Source organism: Macaca mulatta, chromosome 16, assembly GCF_049350105.2.
Source record: "Macaca mulatta isolate MMU2019108-1 chromosome 16, T2T-MMU8v2.0, whole genome shotgun sequence".
NCBI classification, from domain to species: Eukaryota; Metazoa; Chordata; class Mammalia; order Primates; family Cercopithecidae; genus Macaca; species Macaca mulatta.
The window spans coordinates 91,548,931-91,567,069 of NC_133421.1; the positions used below are offsets into that span (position 1 = coordinate 91,548,931).

The following is an 18,139-nucleotide window of genomic DNA, read 5'->3' on the forward strand; positions in this document are numbered from 1 at the left end:
TCCAACTCACTGAACTGATCACATTTTCCTGTCACATTCACAGCAACTAAAGCTAGGTACTTAGTAATCCTTTCTCCTGCTAGACTGGGCTTCTGGAAGGGCCAAGATTAGTCATCCTGCTCATCTGGGTTTCTACACTGTGGCCCTGGCTGGCATGGGGCAAGCTGCTTAGATGGCAGCTGCTGACCTGTAGTGACATCTGTGACCAACAGTGAAAGGGTCACCCTTAGTCACACTCCCCTGCCCATGACTCAGCCAGGTCCATCCCAGCATGGAAGCAAGCTTAGCCTGGGATGTGTGCCCGCAGGAGCCGCTGGTGCAGGGAAAGGTTTCTGCAGACACGGCGTATATTCCTGTCTGTCTCTCCACTACCACTACCCACTGCCCTGGTCTTCTGTACATCCCAGCAGTGGGACAGTGGCATCAGGCAAAACTCGGGAGCTTCCTTGTCCCCCTTCCCATCTCATTCTCAAAGTGCTGTCACCAATCCAGCATCGGGGGCATAAGGCTCTCTCTCCACTGCCCAGCTTGGAGTGCAGCGGCATGATAATGGCTCACAGCAGCCTCGACCTCCAGGGCTCAAGGGATCCTCCCACCTCAGCCTTTAGACTAGCTGAGACTACAGGAGCATGCCACCACACCCAGCTAATTTTTGTATTTTTAGTAGAGACGGGGTGTTGCCATGTTGCCTAGGCCGGTCTCCAACTTCTGGGCTCAAGAGATCCTCCTGCCCTGACCTCCCAAAGTGCTGGGATTACAGGTATCAGGCGTTGCCCCACTCTTTTTTGAGACGGAGTTTTACTCTTGTTGCCCAGACTGGAGTGCAATGGCACAATCTCAGCTCACTGCAACCTCCACCTCCCCGGTTCAGGCGATTCTCTTGCCTCAGCCTCCCGAGTAGCTGGGATTACAGGCATGCGCCACCACACCCAGCTAATTTTGTATTTTTAGTAGTGACGCGGTTTCGCCATGTTGGTCAGGCTGCTCTTGAACTCCTGACCTCAGGTGATCCGCCTGCCTCAGCCTCCCACAGTGCTGGGGATTACAGGTGTAAGCCACCACGCCCAGCCGCCCCACTCTTAAATGGACAGATTGTCACAGCTTCCACCAGTCACTTCATCAAATACACAACTAAGAGAGAATCCTCATACCTTGCTCTGTGGCAACGTTAAAAAAAAAAATAGAAAAACAAAGGAATTACACTACAAAGTCAAAACTGCTGAATCCACGTTTCTCTGAAAACCAAAGTACCAGAAAGGAAGGAATAGCCCAGAGATGCTCTGGCTGTGGGAAGTCTGTGGACAGCACACAGGGCAGCCCGCCCCACCCCAACCTCCCCTCACCTGGAGGCACAGGCACAAGGGTCAACAGGTGGCTCCGGGCAAAGGTGTCCTCCCACCTGGTGAGTTAGAGAGGAAGGCGTTAGGTGTGAGGCAGGAAAGAGAATGAGAAAGGAAGCAGGCAGCTTCGGCCCTCCAGGAGTGGGGACCCCCCACCACCCCCACAACCCATGCCAGCGTCAGGCGTCCAACACCAGATGGGGCTGCACCCTCCATCCCCAACTCAGGTTCCCCCCCACCAGCTGGACAGACACCAAAGTCCTAGCCCAGGCTTGGACTCCAACAGTGGGACGAATCAAACAGTTCCAGTTCTACACACATTTCTATTTTATTATGGAAAAGGTGGAAACGCCACCTTCTCCACAACAGCAACCGGTAAAATTTATCCCAAAAATAACTCGGTACAAAACAGGTCTGTTTCAGAATTTAAAAAAAAAAAAAAAGGAAAAAAAAAAAAAAAACCTTTACATGAGTTTTTAAATCCTATTTTAAAACATAAAAGAAACAAATCCATCATTGGCCGCACAGCCCCAGCCACCGCCCACCCCCGACCAGGGAGCAAGAGGAAACGCCTGGGTCCTGTTCCACACGCGGATTTGCCGGTCTGTTTAACTGGTGTCCATCTGAAACACAGAGGAAAAAGAGGCTCGCATTCACAGAAGGCCTGCTCCCCACTGTGGCTTCGACCGGGCCCCCAGCTGGCTCCCCCGGGACTCACTCTCGCATTATAGGCGTCCAGCTGGGCATCCAGCTCCTCTGCCGAAAGCTGCTGCTTTGAATTTCTGCCGGCACCTCTGCCTCTTCCACGGGCGCCTCCACGGGTGCCCCTCCGAGTGCCTCCACCGCCACCAAAACCTCCAGCGCCACGGTTTCTAGTCATGCCACCTCTGTTTACGCTAGCAAGGAAAATGAAACCGTTCGCATAGCTGGAAGAACCCCAAGGGCGATACAGCTACACCCTAGGCCAACACCCTTCCCCAGAGGCCCCGGAAGTCACCTCTGTGCAGGTCTCCGCTGTGTATCAATCTGTGATGTGACAAGCTGAATGTTCATGGGGCGGCCTGCGGCAAAGAATACAAGAGGGCACGTTCTAATGAGAGGCTCTGAAACCAACCCAGCTGGCACCACACCCTGGTCTCCATGCAAACACTGGAAAGGGCCTCTGTGTGTCTCAAATGCCCCCGACAAGGGAAATGGCCTGGAGATACTGGTGGGAGAACAAAATGGCAAGGAAGCAACCCCACCAACACCTCCTCATCCTTCTCAGTCCAGACTGGGTGGGCTGCTTGCTGAGGTGTCAGGGTGCTCGTGGGTGGAGAGGTGTGGGTGACCTGACGAAGAAGAACCGGTACCTTTGTCTTTACGACTACAGCCCCGCACTCAGAGGTGTACTATGGCGGTTCTGAGAAGGCTTCACAGAAGTGAATCTTCCGGAAGGAGCTGAAGGAGGGGAGGGATGTAGCTTGCTGGATGGGGGTTCACAAGAGGTTGGTCCAGATGTGTGGGGCAGCATGAGAGGTGGCAGATGGAAGAGAGAGACAAAGGGGCAAATGCAAAGTGTCCTCAGCCACAGGGGTACCCCATTTTCCTACCTGGACAGGTGCCAGCCCCAAACTCCACAAGCCCCACAGTCAGCGTGGGTCTACCCCCAGACTCACCATCCAGAGGGACGCCGTTGTACTGCTTCATGGCCTTCAGGGCATCTGCCTTCCGCTCAAAGTGCACGTCTGCTGTTCCTAAGCTGCGGCCAGAGCGATCATAGTGCACAGCCGCCTTCTTCAGCGTTCCAAATTCAGCAAAGAGTTCCTGGGAGTTGCAAAGAACAGTTGTCAGAAAAGCAACAAAACTGGGTTCCTTCTGGTGGCCCAGGGACAGGCCCTGGAAGCGTGAGTTGCTTTGGGGGTGGTTCCCTGGGAGGCAGGACAGTGGTAACGGGAAATGAGGGAAGGGTGGGGCAGAAGGGACAGCAACTTCCAAGAGCACCTGGGTCTGAGGGCTCCTGCCATTGTGGGGACCTGACACGTGTACCATGATGCAGATAGAGGAAGTCGCAAAGCCCACTAGCAAGGGGCACAAAATTAAGCCACTATCCTCCTCAACGAAGGAAAATTTACAACACACCCAAGGGCTGTTCCAAGAAACGGTAAAGGCCAAGATCAAGAGCAAGAGCAAGGGAAGCAGTCCGATATCAGACCAGCTTGAAGGGCCTGTAGATTCGGGAGCCCTGACCCCAGCCCCTCCCCCAGAGGCAGATTCTGGCTCACCTTTCCCTCTCCTCCTACTCAAGCCTGCCGCAAAGTCTGAAGTCAAGCGCTGCCATGGAAACTGCCCTGACCTCAGGCAGGCTGGGAGTTGGAGAGGGAACCCAGAGTGTGGGGATACTCCGGCCGCAGGCACACAGCGGGAACTGGAGTTCACCAAAAGCGGTTTCCAGTGGATGCTAGAAACCACCTTAAAAAAAGTGTTGAGACACTGTGAGTGCTCACTGGCCCTACTCTGTCCTCCCAAGGCAAATGGCTGGGCTGTGGGCAACTGAACCCTGCCCAGCCATCTCCAAAACTGACTCCCAAAAAATCATTTCTTAACCAGAAAACAAGTTTAAATGCCATTGGGATTCAATTTTTCTTTTTTAAAAAAAGAAAAGCTTCAACCAAAGATGGGCTTGAGAATCATGTCACTGAAGGGACACGGGGGTGGGGAGTGATAAAACCGCAGCGTACAACGTCTTTATAAGACAATACTCAAGGCAGACAGAGCCAGAAAATCACACAGGCTTCCTGTGCTTCATAAGGTACATAAAAAAGATTATTTTTCTCACATTAACCCACTAAAAGGGGCACAACATTTAAAGAGCAACTGGGCTGGGTTAAACAGCCAACAACCACTCACATTTGATCAGTCTTGGTCCCTGTTAGAAACTGGAAGCCCTGGCTGGGGATGTTCACTCACAGAACCCATCTTCAGACTATCAGCAGCAGTTCCTCAGGCTCGGCTAGGCTCGCACCTGCCTGCGGACTGAGCCCGGCTTTACTAGAGCTAGGTCTGTCCTGCAGCCCTTGAGAGCTGGGAGCGCTCCCTTCGCTAAGGCGGGAAGGGGACTCAGGGCCCCCTCCCCCAAATCACGATCGGTCCTGTGCAGGGCGAACGGCTCACCGAGAAGCCCTCGTCTCTTACCTGAATATCGGCGTCTGAAACTCCAAAATCCAGATTGGACACCAGCAGTTTCCCACCCGTCTCCACGCCGGCACCACCCCCGAAGCCACTGTCGAAAAGATCGTGCTGCCACTTGTCGGGAAGTTGTTTTGGCTGAAGAAAAAAAACCGCAACAACAGCAGATCCGTGAGTCTCAGTCCAGGCCTTTCCTGGCCCTCACGGCTACTCCGGACCCTTCCTCTTCCCGGCCTGAGAGGATCCGGCCGAGACGGGGCCGCTAGCGCTCCCTCCGGCGCAGCAGCTGCCCCAGCCCGAGGCGGCACGGTCCCACCGCGGCCGCACAACTTCAGTTCCCTTCGACTAACTTCCCGCCGCCGGTGCCGCGCCCAGCGTCCCCTCCTCTCCTGCCGCCACGAGGCCCCGGCGGCCGGAACAAACAAAGAGCCGGGAAGGGTCTCAGCCTCCGAGACCGGGCCCCGAAAGAACGACCTCGCTCCCGCCCACCACCCCCTCCGCGCCCACACGCACCCTCCGGACCTCCGGGCGGCCGCTCCACCGGCCCTATCTGTCCGCCGGCCCGGGTCTCCACCGCGAGACGCCCCGGCCCCGGCTGGTCCCCTCCCGCTCTCCGGCGCGGCCGGCCTCCGCACTCACCCTGCTGTAGGGCGCCGGTCGGTTCCTGCCGCCTCCGCCGGCCGCGCCGCGGGCGATGGCCGGCCGGTTCCGGATGGGCCCGCCGCCTCGACTCACTCGCGCGGCGGCCTGCGCCCCACCGCCGCGACCGCCCTGGGAGCCGGCCCGGCCGCGGCCCCGGCCCCCGCCGCGGCCGCCTCGTTGGCTCCGGTTCAGTTTAATGATGTCGTCCAGAGACATGTCCATTTTGTCGGCCATGGCGGGCGCGGAATCGGGCATCGGCTCGAGCCCGCGCGTCAGCACGCCGGCGCGTCACTTCCGGCGCCTCGTGAGGCCTTCCGGTGCCACGGCCTCGGAGCGACTGCTGATTGGCCGCCGGCGGACGGCTGCGCGCGCGGGACGGGGTGAGGCGGGAAGGCGCGTGCGCACTGGCTCGCGGGACTCGGCGGGCGCTGCTGAGGGAGCCGGGCCGCGACTGAGGTCGTTTTTATACCTTCCCGCGCGGACGCCGGCGCTGCCAACGGAAGGGCGGGCAGGGCGGCGCGTGATTAGGTTGGCGAAGGTGCGAGGGCGCAGGGGGTGGGGCGGCAGCCGTTGGGGGCGGAGCCTGCGCGCCCCTCCCTCCCCGCACGCCCCACCCGATCGCCCTGGGCTGGGGGCGCTGGGGGCCCTGCGGGCGCGGCGGGTGCCGGGCAGCCGCTGGGAGTCCTTGTTTCCGCTCCCGCCCGGGACTGTGCGCTCGGCTCGCGGCGGGGTCCAGCGGACGCGGCCTCGGCGGGCGACAGCCGCCGCAGAAGAGCTGCGGGTTGGTTGTTTGGTCCCCACCTGCAGACCCCCGAGTCTGCACTCTCACAATTTGCTAGTCATATCCTTTACAAGTTTTCGTGCGCGGTCACGCCTGCAATCCCAGCGCTTTGCGAGGCCGAGGCAAGAGGTTCGCTTCAGCCCAGCAGTTTGAGACCAGCTGGGGCAACATAGTGAGACCCCATCTCTTAAAAAAAAATTAGTTGAGGCCGAGACGGGCGGATCACGAGGTCAGGAGATCGAGACCATCCTGGATAACACGGTGAAACCCCGTCTCTACTAAAAAATACAAAAAAATCCTAGCCGGGCGAGGTGGCGGGCGCCTGTAGTCCCAGCTACTCGGGAGGCTGAGGCAGGAGAATGGCGTAAGCCCGGGAGGCGGAGCTTGCAGTGAGCTGAGATCCGGCCACTGCACTCCAGCCTGGGCCACAGAGCGAGACTCCGTCTCAAAAAAAAAAAAAAAAAAAAAAAAATTAGTTGGGTTTGGTGGTGCACTTTTGTACTACCAGCTACTTGGGAGGCCGAGGTGGGAGGATCGCTTGAGCCCAGGAGGTCGAGGCTGCAGTGAGCCATGATGGCACCACTGCACTCCAGCCTGGGTGACAGAGCCAGACCCTGTCTCCAAAAGAAATTATATGACATATTTGCAATTTATTAATGAAAACCAATGTGCTATTTCATGGAATTTTTTTTTTTTTTTTTGGAGACAGTCTCCTTTCGCCCAGGCTAGAGTGCAGTGGGGCAGTCTTGGCTCACTGCAACCACTGCCTCCTGGGTTCAAGCGATTGTCCTGCCTCAGCCTCCCAAGTAGCTGAGACTACAGGCATGTGCCACTACACCCAGCTAATTGTTGTATTTTTAGTAGAGAAATTAGTTGTATTTTTAGTAGAGACAGGGTTTCACCATGTTGGTCAGGGTGGTCTTAAACTCCTGACTTCAGGTGATCCGCCCGCCTTGGCCTCCCAAAGTGCTGGGATTACAGGCGTGAGCCACCACACCCAGCCCACTTCATGAATTTTAAGTTGTTTTGAGATATTTGCTTTTGTTTTTGTTTTTTGAGTCAGGGCCAGCCCATTTCATGGATTTAAGTTGTTTTGAGATACTTGCTTTTGTTTTTGTGTTTTTTGAGCCAGGGTCTCCCCTTGTCACCCAGACTGGAGTGCAGTGGTGTGATCTTGGCTCACTGCAGTCTTGAACTCCTGGGCTCCAGCTATCCTCTCGCCTCAGCCTCTTAGGCAGCTGGTGCATGCCACCACAGCAGGCTTTTTTTTTTTTTTTTTTTTTTTGAGACAGTCCCACTGTGTCGCCCAGGCTGGAGTGCAGTGCTGTGATCTTGGCTCACTGCAACCTCTGCCTCCTGGGTCCAAGCGATTTTTGTGCCTCAGCCTCCCGAATAGCTGGGTGCTGGGATTATAGGTGTGCGCCACCACGCCTGGCTAATTTTGTATGTGTACGTGTGATGGAGCCTCACTCTGTTGCCCACGCTGGAATGCAATGGCATGATCTCGGCTCACTGTAACCTCTGCTTCCCAGGTTCAAGTGATTCTCCTGCCTCACCCTCCCGAGTAGCTGGGATAACAGGTGCCCACCACACCCGGCTAATTTTTTGTATTCTTAGTAGAGACAGGGTTTCAGTATGTTGGCCAGGCTGGTCTTGAACTCCTGACCTCAAGTGATCCACCTTCCTCGGCCTCCCAAAGTGCTGGGATTACAGGCATGAGCCGCCACCTGCAGCTAATATTTTTGTATTTTTGTAGAGACGGGGTTTTGTCATGTTGGCCAGACCCACTTGAGATCTTTGAAGATATCCTCAACATGAGGTAAAATGAAACTCCTGACAGTGTGATCTCTCTGTCCGTGAGGAGCTGAGTTCCCTCCCTTGGAGAGAAAAGTGTGCCCTTTCTCTAGACGGCTAAAGAAACCTCACAGATAGTTCTTTCTTTTCCTTTTCTTCTTTTTTTTTTGGTAGAGACAGTCTCACTATGTTACACAGGCTGGTCTCAAACTCCTGGGCTCAGGCGATCCTCCCAAGTTGGCCTCCCAGAGTGCTGGGATTACAGTCGTGAGCCACAGTGGATTGCTGCCAGGGCTCGCTGTTCTGCAGTAGCTCCCCTGTAGCCCTGACCCTCTGTACCCAGAGCCCTTTACCTGTTATTTGTTTTAATAGAAATGGGGCTCACAGCAGGGCACGGTGGTTCACGCCTGTAATCCCAGTACTTTGGGAGGCTGAGGCGGCAGATCGCTTGAGGCCAGGAGTTTAAGACCAGCCTGGCCTACGTGGTGAAACCTCAACTATTAAAAGTACAAAAATTGGCCGGGCGCGGTGGCTCAAGCCTGTAATCCCAGCACTTTGGGAGGCCGAGACGGGTGGATCACGAGGTCAGGAGATCAAGACCATCCTGGCCAACACGGTGAAACCCCGTCTCTACTAAAAAATACAAAAAACTAGCCGGGCGAGGTGGCGGGCGCCTATAGTCCCAGCTACACAGGAGGCTGAGGCAGGAGAATGGCGTAAACCCGGGAGGCGGAGCTTGCAGTGAGCTGAGATCCGGCCACTGCACTCCAGCCCGGGCGACAGAGCGAGACTCCGTCTCAAAAAAAAAAAAAAAAAAAAAAAAAAAAAGTACAAAAATTAGTCTGGTGTGGAGTCGCGTGCCTATAGTCTCAGCTACTCAGGAGGCAGAGGCACAAGAAATGAGGTGAGATCATGCCACTGCGCTCCAGCCTGGGTGACAGAGTGAGACTCCGTCTCAAAAAACAAAAAATTAATAAAAATAAAAGTAAAATAAAATAGAAACAGGGCTCACGATGTTTCCCAGGCTGGGTTCCACGATGTTTCCCAGGCTAGGTTTGGACTCCTGGGCTGGAGTGATCCTCCTGCCTTGGCTCCCTGAGTAGCTGGGACTAAACTGTGCCAGGCTTATACCTATTTTGGCGCCTAAATGTTCTAGCTCTGCAGACTCAATTTAGCCAGTCGTCCTGTTCCCCTCCACCACAGGCTCTGTTGCCATGAAGGTGAAGATTAAGTGCTGGAATGGCGTGGCCACTTGGCTCTGGGTGGCCAACGATGAGAACTGTGGCATCTGCAGGATGGCATTTAACGGCTGCTGCCCCGACTGTGAGTGTCCCCTCCATGCTGTCTGAGCTGCCCCAGCTGTGAGTGTCCCCTCCGTGCTGTCTGAGCTGCCCCGGCTGTGAGTGTCCCCTCCGTGCTGTCTGAGCTGCCCCGGCTGTGAGTGTCCCCTCCGTGCTGTCTGAGCTGCCCCGGCTGTGAGTGTCCCCTCCGTGCTGTCTGAGCTGCCCCGGCTGTGAGTGTCCCCTCCGTGCTGTCTGAGCTGCCCCGGCTGTGAGTGTCCCCTCTGTGCTGTCTGAGCTGCCCCGGCTGTGAGTGTCCCCTCTGTGCTGTCTGAGCTGCCCCGGCTGTGAGTGTCCCCTCTGTGCTGTCTGAGCTGCCCCGGCTGTGAGTGTCCCCTCCGTGCTGCCTGCTGCACTAGCCTCGGTGGCTCCTGTTAAACCTGCATGACATCCCCACAGTTCCTTTTCTTTTTTTTTTTTTTTTTTTGAGACAGAGTTTCGCTCTTGTTGCCCAGGCTGGAGTGCAGTGGCGCAATCTCGGCTTACTGCAACCTCTGCGTCCTGGGCTCAAGCGATTCTTCTGCCCCAGCCTCCTGAGTACCTGGGATCACAGGCGTGCGCCACTACACTCGGTTAATTCTGTATTTTTCAGTAAAGACGGGGTTTCTCATGTTAGGCTGGTCTCAAACTGTCAACCTCAGGTGATTCACCTGCTTCAGCCTCCCAAAGTGATGGGATTACAGGCATGAGCCACTGCACCCCCCCAACATTTTCATTGTCATTTCATGAAGAAAAGTTGATAGAAAAAAAGCCAGGTGGTTGGGACTCATGTTTGTATAAAGATCCTGCACAGACTTGATAGCATGAAACTCAGCTGTGAAATACGTGGGATTAAAAAGGGATTAGAGGCCAGGCGGGCGGCCTACACCTGTCATTCCAGCATTGTGGGAGGCCAAGGTGGGCGGATCACAAGGTCAAGAGATCGAGGCCGGCACGGTGGCTCACGCCTGTCATCCCAGCACTGTGGGAGGCCGAAGCAGGCAGATCACAGGGTCAAGAGCTCGAGGCAGGGTGTGGTGGCCTACACCTGTCATCCCAGCACTGTGGGAGGCTGAGGGAGGCAGATCTCAAGGTCAGGAGACCATCCTGGCCAACATGGTGAAATGCCATCTCTACTAAAAATACAAAAATTAGCTGGGCATGTGGCGCGTGCCTGTAATCCCAGCTACTGGGGAGGATGAGGCCGGAGAATCGCTTCAGTCTGGGAGACGGAGGTTGCCATGAGCCAAGAGCAAGACTCCGTCTCAAAAAAAAAAAAAAAAAAGATTAGTTTAAACTTTTTATTTGAAAATTCTCAAAATTGAATGGTATAAGCTAGGTGCAGTGGCTCACGCCTATAATCCCAACACTTTGGGAGGCCAAGGCAGGCGGATTGCTTCAGGCCAGGAGTTCGAGACCAGCCTGGCCAACATGGCAAAACCCTGTCTCTACTAAAAATAAAAAAAAATTAGCCAGGCATGGTGGCAGGCGCCTGTAATCCCAGCACTTTGGGAGGCCAAGGTGGACGGATCACCTGAGGTCAGGAATTTGAGACCAGCCTGGCCAACATGATAAAACCTCGTCTCTACTAAAAATACAAAAAAGTAGCCGAGCATGGTGGCGCATGCCTGTAATCCCAGCTCCTCAGGAGGCTGAGGCAAGAGAATCGCTTGAACTTAGGAGGTGGAGGTTGTGGTGAGCCAAGATCGCACCATTGCACTCCAGCCTGGGCAACAAGAGTGAAACTCCGTCTCAAAAAAAAAAAAAAAAAAAGTTTGATTACATTTAGGTTGAAAGCAGAGTTTTGTATCAGCAAAATGGTTTTTCATGAGACCAAAATGAACGTAAAGCAGAAGCAAGGGTCAAGGTTTTGCCCAGGGAGGACAAGAAGAACTCCCCCGAGGACAGTGGGCAATGGAGAGGACAGCGGGGAATGGGGAGGACCGAGAAGCTCCCTACTATCCCAAGTAACCAGGCGTATTTTTGTGGGGCCAGGTATATGCCCATATTGATTGACAGGGTCTCACTATGTTGCCCAAGCTGGACTTGAACTTCAGCAATCTCACTGCCTCAGCCTTGCAAGTAGCATACCACCACACTCATCTGGCTTTGCTTTTTTTTTTCTTCTTTTTTTGAGATAGAGTCTTGCCCTGTTGCCCAGGCTGGAGTACAGTGGCACCATCTCAGCTCACCGCAACACCCACCCTTCTGAGTTCAAGGGATTCTCCAGCCTCAGCCTCCCAAGTAGCTGGAATTACAGGCGCACACCACCACAGCCAGCTAATTTGTTATATTTTTAGCAGAGATAAGGTTTTACCACGTTGGCCAGGCTGGTCTCAAACTCCTGACCTCAGGTGATCCGTCCACCTCGGCCTCCCAAAGTACTGGGATTACAGGTGTGAGCCACTGCGCCCACCCCTGTCTTTGCTTCTTTTTTTTTTTTTGAGACGGAGTCTCGCTCTGCCGCCCAGGCTGGAGTGCAGTGGCGCGATCTCGGCTCACTGCAAGTTCCGCCTCCCGGGTTCCCGCCATTCTCCTGCCTCAGCCTCCCGAGTAGCTGGGACTACAGGCGCCCGCCACTGCACCCGGCTAATTTTTTGTATTTTTAGTAGAGACGGGGTTTCACTGTGGTCTCGATCTCCTGACCTTGTGATCCGCCCGCCTCGGCCTCCCAAAGTGCTGGGATTACAGGCTTGAGCCACCGCGCCCACCCCTGTCTTTGCTTCTTTAGGTGAAGTTGAAATGACTGAATCTTAGTACAATTTTTTTTTTTTTTTGAGACAAGGTCTTGCTCTGTCACCCAGGCAGCAGTGCAGTGGCAAAATCATAGCTCACTGTAGCCTTCAATTCCTGGGCTCAAGTGATTCTCCCACCTCAGCCTCTCAAGTAGCTGGGACTGTAGGCAGGCTCCACAATGCCTGGCTAATTTGTTTTTTAATTTTTTGTAGAGACAGGGTTTTGCTGTGTTGCCAAGGCTAGTCTTGAACTCCTGGGCTCAAGGGATCTGCCTGCCTTGGCCTAGCAAAGTGCCGGGATTACAGACGTGAGCCACCATGCCTGAACAAAACTATATAAATTTTTATTTTTATTTTTATTTTTTTTTTGTGTGGAAATGGAGTCTCACTGTATTTCCCAGGCTGGTCTCAAACTCTTGACTCTGTCCTGCCACAGCCTCCCAGAGTGCTGGGATTATAGGGGTGGTGCCTGGCCAGTACAAATACTTGTTATTCTAGGCTTAACTTTTACATTGGCTCTAGCTAAACAGAAATCTTATTATTCAGGAATTAATCCTCATTTAATCAAATGGGTAGGGTGTAATATTAGGAAATTATTGATTGACTCTGCCTGATTGGATTTGTACTTAATAGCTAATTAGGTTAATAACTAGGCATTCACAAGGCATGGTTTTATTTGATCCCTTTTAAATTGCTCTTAAGGATGTAACAAAGACAGCACGGGGTGCTCTGAGGGCAGTCACTCAACTTCTGGAGCAGCAGGTTAACTTCTGAAATTCCTCCAAACCATGTGTCCACGCCTAGTCTGGCTGCATCTGTGGGCCAGATGTGGGTGGTGAATCCTGTGGATTAGAGGCGGCACTAGGCAGCCCCCGACTGACTGCAGTGGAGGGTCCACAGGCAGCCTGCAGAGCCCGGCCTGCACCATGCCAGCTGGGCCTGTGATGGGACATCCAGAGGGGTGCTACCCTGAACTCTCAGCATCTCTCCACTGGCACAGTGCGCTCAGACTTTGTTAAAATGGGGCCTGTTGGCTGCACACTAAGGAGTTGAGAGTCTGATTTTTGGACCTGCTGATGGTTAAGTTATAGTGAGTCAGTGTTAACGTGCAAAGCGTTTGACAAGTCTAATGTGCTTCTGGGCTAAGCAGCACCAGGTTTCTTTTGCTAAAATTGAACTCCTTTGAAAAATTCAGAGTGGCTAAGTTCAACAAAGACCGTGGGAGCCCGAGGCTGGTAAACAGTGAGTCTATCCCGCATCCCAGAGGACTCTTGTGGCAATGCAGTTTTGCGGAGAGGAGTTTTAATTTAAAGAAATGCAATCAGGAGATCAGCAGGTCCTTGAATGAGTCAGCCTCAGTGCATCTGCGGACTCATCAGACACCCCAGGCCAGCTTCGGGTGGGGAACGCACGAGAACCAAGCGGCACCTTTGTCTAACGGGGCCTCTCCTGCGCACTCAGACCCTCTCCTCAGGGGGCTCGCAGGCTTCGCTCTCATTTGAAAGGGGTGATTTCAAGCAGAGTTGTGCTGAGGCTAGAAAGCCCCCATGGGCAGGTCCTCCCAGGGCTGGGAGTGGGCATGCTGTGGGGCCGGTGCCGCCAGGACAGGAGGGCGGCCACGAGCTCCAGCTCCACAATGCCAGACCGACCCTGCCACGGGGCTGGGGCTGGGACTTGCTGTGCTTTGCTGGCAGCAGCTGTTTCATGGGGTTTTCCAGGCTCTTGGAGATCAGGGACACTTGTTTCTCTTGATCATGGCTTATATGAGTATCCCTCTCTGTCAGGCCCTCTCCATGGAGAAAGCATTTCTAGGTGTTTGGGCTGGTGCCCGCAGCCTGTGCCTGTCCTGGGAGGCAGGGCCCATCAACATGGCGTCCCCAGTGCCTGGGCGGCACCCCGGATTCCTGAAGTCTAGGGAAGGGTCTTCTAGGTCCCCAAGCCCCACCCCTCATGCCCTTGATCAAGAGACCAGTTCACTACTCAGATGTGTGTCTCCTTGGTGCCTTGACCATTCATGTGACCTTTTTGGCATCACAGATCAAGTGTCTGCAGGTGGGCTCAGGGCCTGTAGGTCAGACGTTGCCCTTTTTCCCCAGCCTCAAGCACGGGACAGTGGTCTAGACCAGAGTGCCTCCTCCCGGATGCTGCCTCCTCAGCAGGGTCCCTGGGCTCCCCGCTGAGCATGATGAGCCTGAGCCTGGGCGTGGTTGCCTGGGGTGGAGGCCTCATGTCTGGCATAGTTGCTGGTCTTCGCCTGGGGGCAGGCTGGTCAGGAGACCGATTGGGTAACTCTCCTGATTTCGGCTTCTGTGAAACATGAGAGGCTGCAGGGCTGGAGCCACTGCCCAGGGTCCCAACCTGCACCCCTGCCTGGCTTGTCACATGCTCTGTGTCCAGCCTGGTCATGCCTGTCCTTTTCCCCGCCTCCCCTCTGTAGGCAAGGTGCCTGGCGACGACTGCCCGCTGGTGTGGGGCCAGTGCTCCCACTGCTTCCACATGCACTGCATCCTCAAGTGGCTGCACGCGCAGCAGGTGCAGCAGCACTGCCCCATGTGTCGCCAGGAATGGAAGTTCAAGGAGTGAGGCCCGGCCTGGCCCTCGCTGGAGGGGGTGTCCCGCGGCCCCTTCCTCATGCTGGCGCTGATGGCTGCGGTAGCTGCTGCTGGGGACAGCGCCCCTGGGCTGTAACAAGGTGGAAACAAGGGCTGGAGCTGCGTTTGTTTTCCCATCACTATGTTGACACTTTTATCCAATAAGTAAAAACTCATTAAACTACTCAAATCTTGCTGGAGGCCGCTGGGTGCCTGTGTTCTCAGCATATTGATGCGGTCTCGGTGTGTTTTGATATGAAAACTCTCATGAATAAACATCTTCGTGAAACGCTGTCAAGGCACTCATCAAACCCTGAGTCACAGCTGGGAGGAGAAGGAGCGGGATCAGACGGTAGGGCCTGAGGCATGCTCTTGCCTGCTGGATGGCCGGGCGGCCCTGGACCCTCCCTCGGGCTGGCTCTGAGGGACTCTGGCTGTGCACAGCTGGCAGCTGCTGCTTGTGGTACCCCCAGACTGAAGGCCACCATCTCTAAGCAGGCGTCCGTGTTCTCACTGGGACTGTCTGCAGCTCCTCGGTGGAGCTGGGCCTCCCACAGTGTAGGGATCGGTGTCCTGACACTGGGAAGTGTGTCCACACATGTCTGAGGCTTCCCTGCCTACGAAAGGGTGGCCCTGGGAGGCTCCTGTGCTCCCCACAATTGTGGGAAGGGGCCACTGGGGGAGCGGCAGCCCTGGGGTCTCAGGCTGCTTCTGGACAGAGCGCAGGCTGTATCTCTAGTAACCTGGGGAGCCCTTGGCATTCATGGGGCCAATGTCCTGTGCCCAGTGTGAGCCTGTTGACACTTCCTTCCTCACAGCACCCTGGGGAGTAGACCAGGCCTCCCCTGAAATCTGTGTCAGATTCCCTGGAGAGACAGGACTCTCTATATGAAGAGTGTATATGAAGAGTTTATTGGGAGCATTGACTCACTATCACAAGATGAAGTCGCACAATAAGCCATCTGCAAGATGAGGAGCAAGGAAGCCAGTCTGAGTCCCAAAACAGAAGTAGAGAAGCCCACGGCTGTGGCCAAAGGGCAGAGAGCCCCCGGCAAGCCACTGGTGTGGGTCCAAGAGTCCGAAAGCTGAAGAACTTGGAGTCTGATGTTCGAGGGCAGGAAGCATCCAGCACGGGAGAGAGATGGAGGCCGCACTCAGCCAGTCTGGTCTCTCCACGTTCCTCTGCCTGCTTGTCCTCTGGCTGTGCTGACAGCTGATTAGGTGGTGCCCACCTGGATTGAGGGTGGGTCTGCCTCTCCCAGCCACTGACTCAAATGGGAATCTCCTCTGGCAACACCCTCGCGGACACACCAGGGACAATACTTTGCATCCTTCGATCCCATCAAAATAACCCTCAGTATTCACCATCACACCTGGGAAGCACGGAACCCAGAAACAAGTACCAGGGCCCCAGTGCCAGTGCCTGTCCTGGCGAGATATCCAAAAGAAGACGTGACCAGGACCTTGGGGGAGCATGAAATGGTGAGGGCACAGTGAGCCTGAAGGCGGATGTCACCTGCCAAGAGAGCGGCTGGCAGTCCTGCCTGGTGCCCTTCCAGGGGCAGAGCTGGCAGAGAGGGGCCTCCAGGAATCGTGGAGCCCCAGTGCCTTGGTGTGGCTTTCCTGAGGTCAGTGCCTGACCTTGCCCCGCTCCCAGAGCACCCCGTCAGTAGCAGCCCTGCTGGTGGAACCTTCCCCGAAGGGCATGAAAGAAATGAGGGCCCCACAAGCCACAAGGACTCTGATGCCTGGAGCCAAGAATACCCCTCAGGGTGGGAAAAACCGCCCCCTGGGCACTGTGCAGTGTGGCTGGCTCTCCCGCCTCAGGAGTACTGGGGACTTCCTGGGGGACGACTCCTAGCGCTGAGCGCCCGTGGGCCCTCCCCTGCTCCCACTGAGGCCCACGCAGGCCGGGCCTGAAGGACGCGAGCGGCGTGGGTGGGGAGCTTGAGGGGGCGTCGGGCTCCGACCAAGCGGCAGATCCCCGCGCGCCTCGGGCGCTCACCCGTGCGGCTGGTTCCTCTGGGCTGCGCAGGTGCGACGGGTCCTCCGCGCGCGCCGGCTGCACCCCCAGCCCGCCCGCCGCCCCTCCCGGCCCCCCGCAGCCTCGGCCCGCCCCCGCCGCAGATATAAGGCGGCCCAGGCGGTGGCTGCTCCGAGCCCCGACGCCGCCGCCCGCCCGCCCGCGTCCCCATGGCCCGGCCCGCGACACTGGCAGCCGCCGCCCTGGCGCTGTGCCTGCTGCTAGCGCCGCCCGGCCTCGCGTGGTACAAGCCGGCGGCGGGGCGCAGCTCCTACTCCGTGGGCCGCGCCGCGGGGCTGCTGTCCGGCTTCCGCAGGTCCCCGTACGCGCGGCGCTCCCAGCCCCACAGAGGGGCGGAACCCCCGGGCCGGGCCGGCGCCTCCCCGGAGCTGCAGCTGCACCCCAGACTGCGGAGCCTCGTGAGTCCAGCGGGCGGGCCGGGGGCTGACGGGGGTGCGGCGGCAGGACGCGGGTGGGGGCGCGGCGGCCTCTCAGCCTCTGCCCGCCCGCCCCAGGCCGTGTGCGTCCAGGACGTCGCTCCGAACCTGCAGAGGTGCGAGCGGCTGCCCGACGGCCGCGGGACCTTCCAGTGCAAGGCGGACGTGTTCCTGTCCCTGCGCTCAGCCGACTGCCGCGCCCCCTGAGCCCGGAACCCGGACCTCTCCGGGCACTGCTGGGGCCCCCCGCCGGCTGGGGACGGCGCCCCTGCTCTCCCCTACTCCGCCCACCCCGCAGTTCATGGTAAACAAATAAATAATGAGGCGGCCTCGGAGTGAGGGATACTGGAGGACTGGCAGCCAGGCCACGAGGGGATCGGGACCTGGAAGTGCCCAAGCCTGGGTATGAGAGGGCAGCCGAGTGTGCGGCGGCAGGGCAAGGTTGGCCTGGGCCGCCCAGAGGTCTTCAGACCCAGGGGCCAAGCTGGCCACGATCCAGCCCCGCGGTGAAGCCGCACCTAACCTTGGTGCTCCCTGGAGGAAACTGCAGAGGCACTTGCTGGCCTGGTCCCCAGTGTCTTCCCTAGCCCTTTGCTCCCCCACTCGAGAGGCAAATCTGTGAGGGCATGGGCTGGAGCCCCTGGCTGCTTTCCTCTTGCCCCCATCCCTTCTGGCTAGGCCAAGTCCGAGGGTGCAGGGGCAAGGAGGAGAGTTGGGGGCCTGAGCCCTGGCCCCAGAGACCCAGAGCTGAGGGTGGGAGACAGGTGGGTTCTCCCTCCGCAGTTGGGTGTGACTCCAGCACTGGCTTGGGCCCTGGCCTCCAATGCTTCTAAGGGAACAGGGCCAGGCCCACTTCCGGGCCCAGGCAGCAACAGGTGGGACCTTTCCACCCTCCCCAAGCCTGCGGCCCAAGCAGCCCCTGTCCCGCACCAATCTGTCTATGGGGAAGTGGCTGGTGCCTCTGCTCAGGGGACCCTGCAGCCCAGGGGTCTGAGTGGGAGCATCGGCACCACCCCACTTCTGAAAGCAGGGGCCTGACAGCATGAGGATGGCCTGTGCCCCTCACACCTTGGCCCCTGGCTCGGAGAGCAGGGTGAGAGGCTGCCTTCCTGGGCTGTGGAGAGCCTCATGTGCACCTCGCCTCCGGCTCCTGTGCTGGGTCATGAGGTCGACCTCACAACAGCAGAGGGCAGGCCCTTGGAGGCCCCACGTGGGTCAGGTGCTGTGCGGCAGAGCCCATTCTGGAGGGGAGTGTGGGGCTGAAAAAAGTCCTGATCATAAGCCTCATTTTGAGTGCGGCGAGACCAGG

At 56.8% G+C, this 18,139-nt stretch overlaps 3 protein-coding genes and 1 long non-coding RNA gene across 13 annotated transcripts; 2 read left to right on the forward strand and 2 right to left on the reverse strand.

Annotated features, from left to right (window-relative positions):
• Window positions 1-1,786: 1,786 nt before the first annotated feature.
• Window positions 1,787-5,408, reverse strand: ALYREF (Aly/REF export factor). Its single transcript, NM_001261013.1, is given in 6 exon segments — window positions 1,787-1,963; window positions 2,059-2,236; window positions 2,338-2,401; window positions 2,999-3,146; window positions 4,515-4,646; window positions 5,148-5,408. Coding segments are annotated over 6 exon segments (795 nt in total). The 5' UTR covers window positions 5,406-5,408; the 3' UTR covers window positions 1,787-1,948.
• ANAPC11 (anaphase promoting complex subunit 11) lies at window positions 4,616-14,560 on the forward strand. 10 transcript variants are annotated; one of them, XM_077969435.1, is made up of 4 exons: window positions 4,616-4,679; window positions 7,688-7,750; window positions 8,929-9,048; window positions 14,217-14,560. In XM_077969435.1, the coding sequence occupies exons 3-4, from the start codon at window positions 8,940-8,942 to the stop codon at window positions 14,360-14,362; spliced, it is 255 nt and encodes an 84-aa protein (XP_077825561.1). In that variant the 5' UTR covers window positions 4,616-4,679; window positions 7,688-7,750; window positions 8,929-8,939; the 3' UTR covers window positions 14,363-14,560.
• Window positions 9,823-10,331, reverse strand: LOC144336063 (uncharacterized). Its single transcript, XR_013407484.1, has 2 exons — window positions 10,093-10,331; window positions 9,823-10,012 (listed from the first exon to the last, which is right to left on the reverse strand). It is a non-coding gene; the product is annotated as an uncharacterized LOC144336063 (long non-coding RNA).
• Window positions 14,561-16,563: 2,003 nt separating the features above from the next.
• Window positions 16,564-17,037, forward strand: NPB (neuropeptide B). Its single transcript, NM_001194563.1, is given in 2 exon segments — window positions 16,564-16,812; window positions 16,909-17,037. Coding segments are annotated over 2 exon segments (378 nt in total).
• Window positions 17,038-18,139: the final 1,102 nt, after the last annotated feature.

Bases quoted from the DNA above. Each gene is read 5' to 3' on its own strand.
- ANAPC11 (XM_077969435.1), top strand. From the start codon at position 8,940: ATGAAGGTGAAGATTAAGTGCTGGAATGGCGTGGCCACTTGGCTCTGG. The intron at 9,049-14,216 runs GTGAGTGTCCCC...TCCCCTCTGTAG, and splicing joins TAACGGCTGCTGCCCCGACT to GCAAGGTGCCTGGCGACGAC.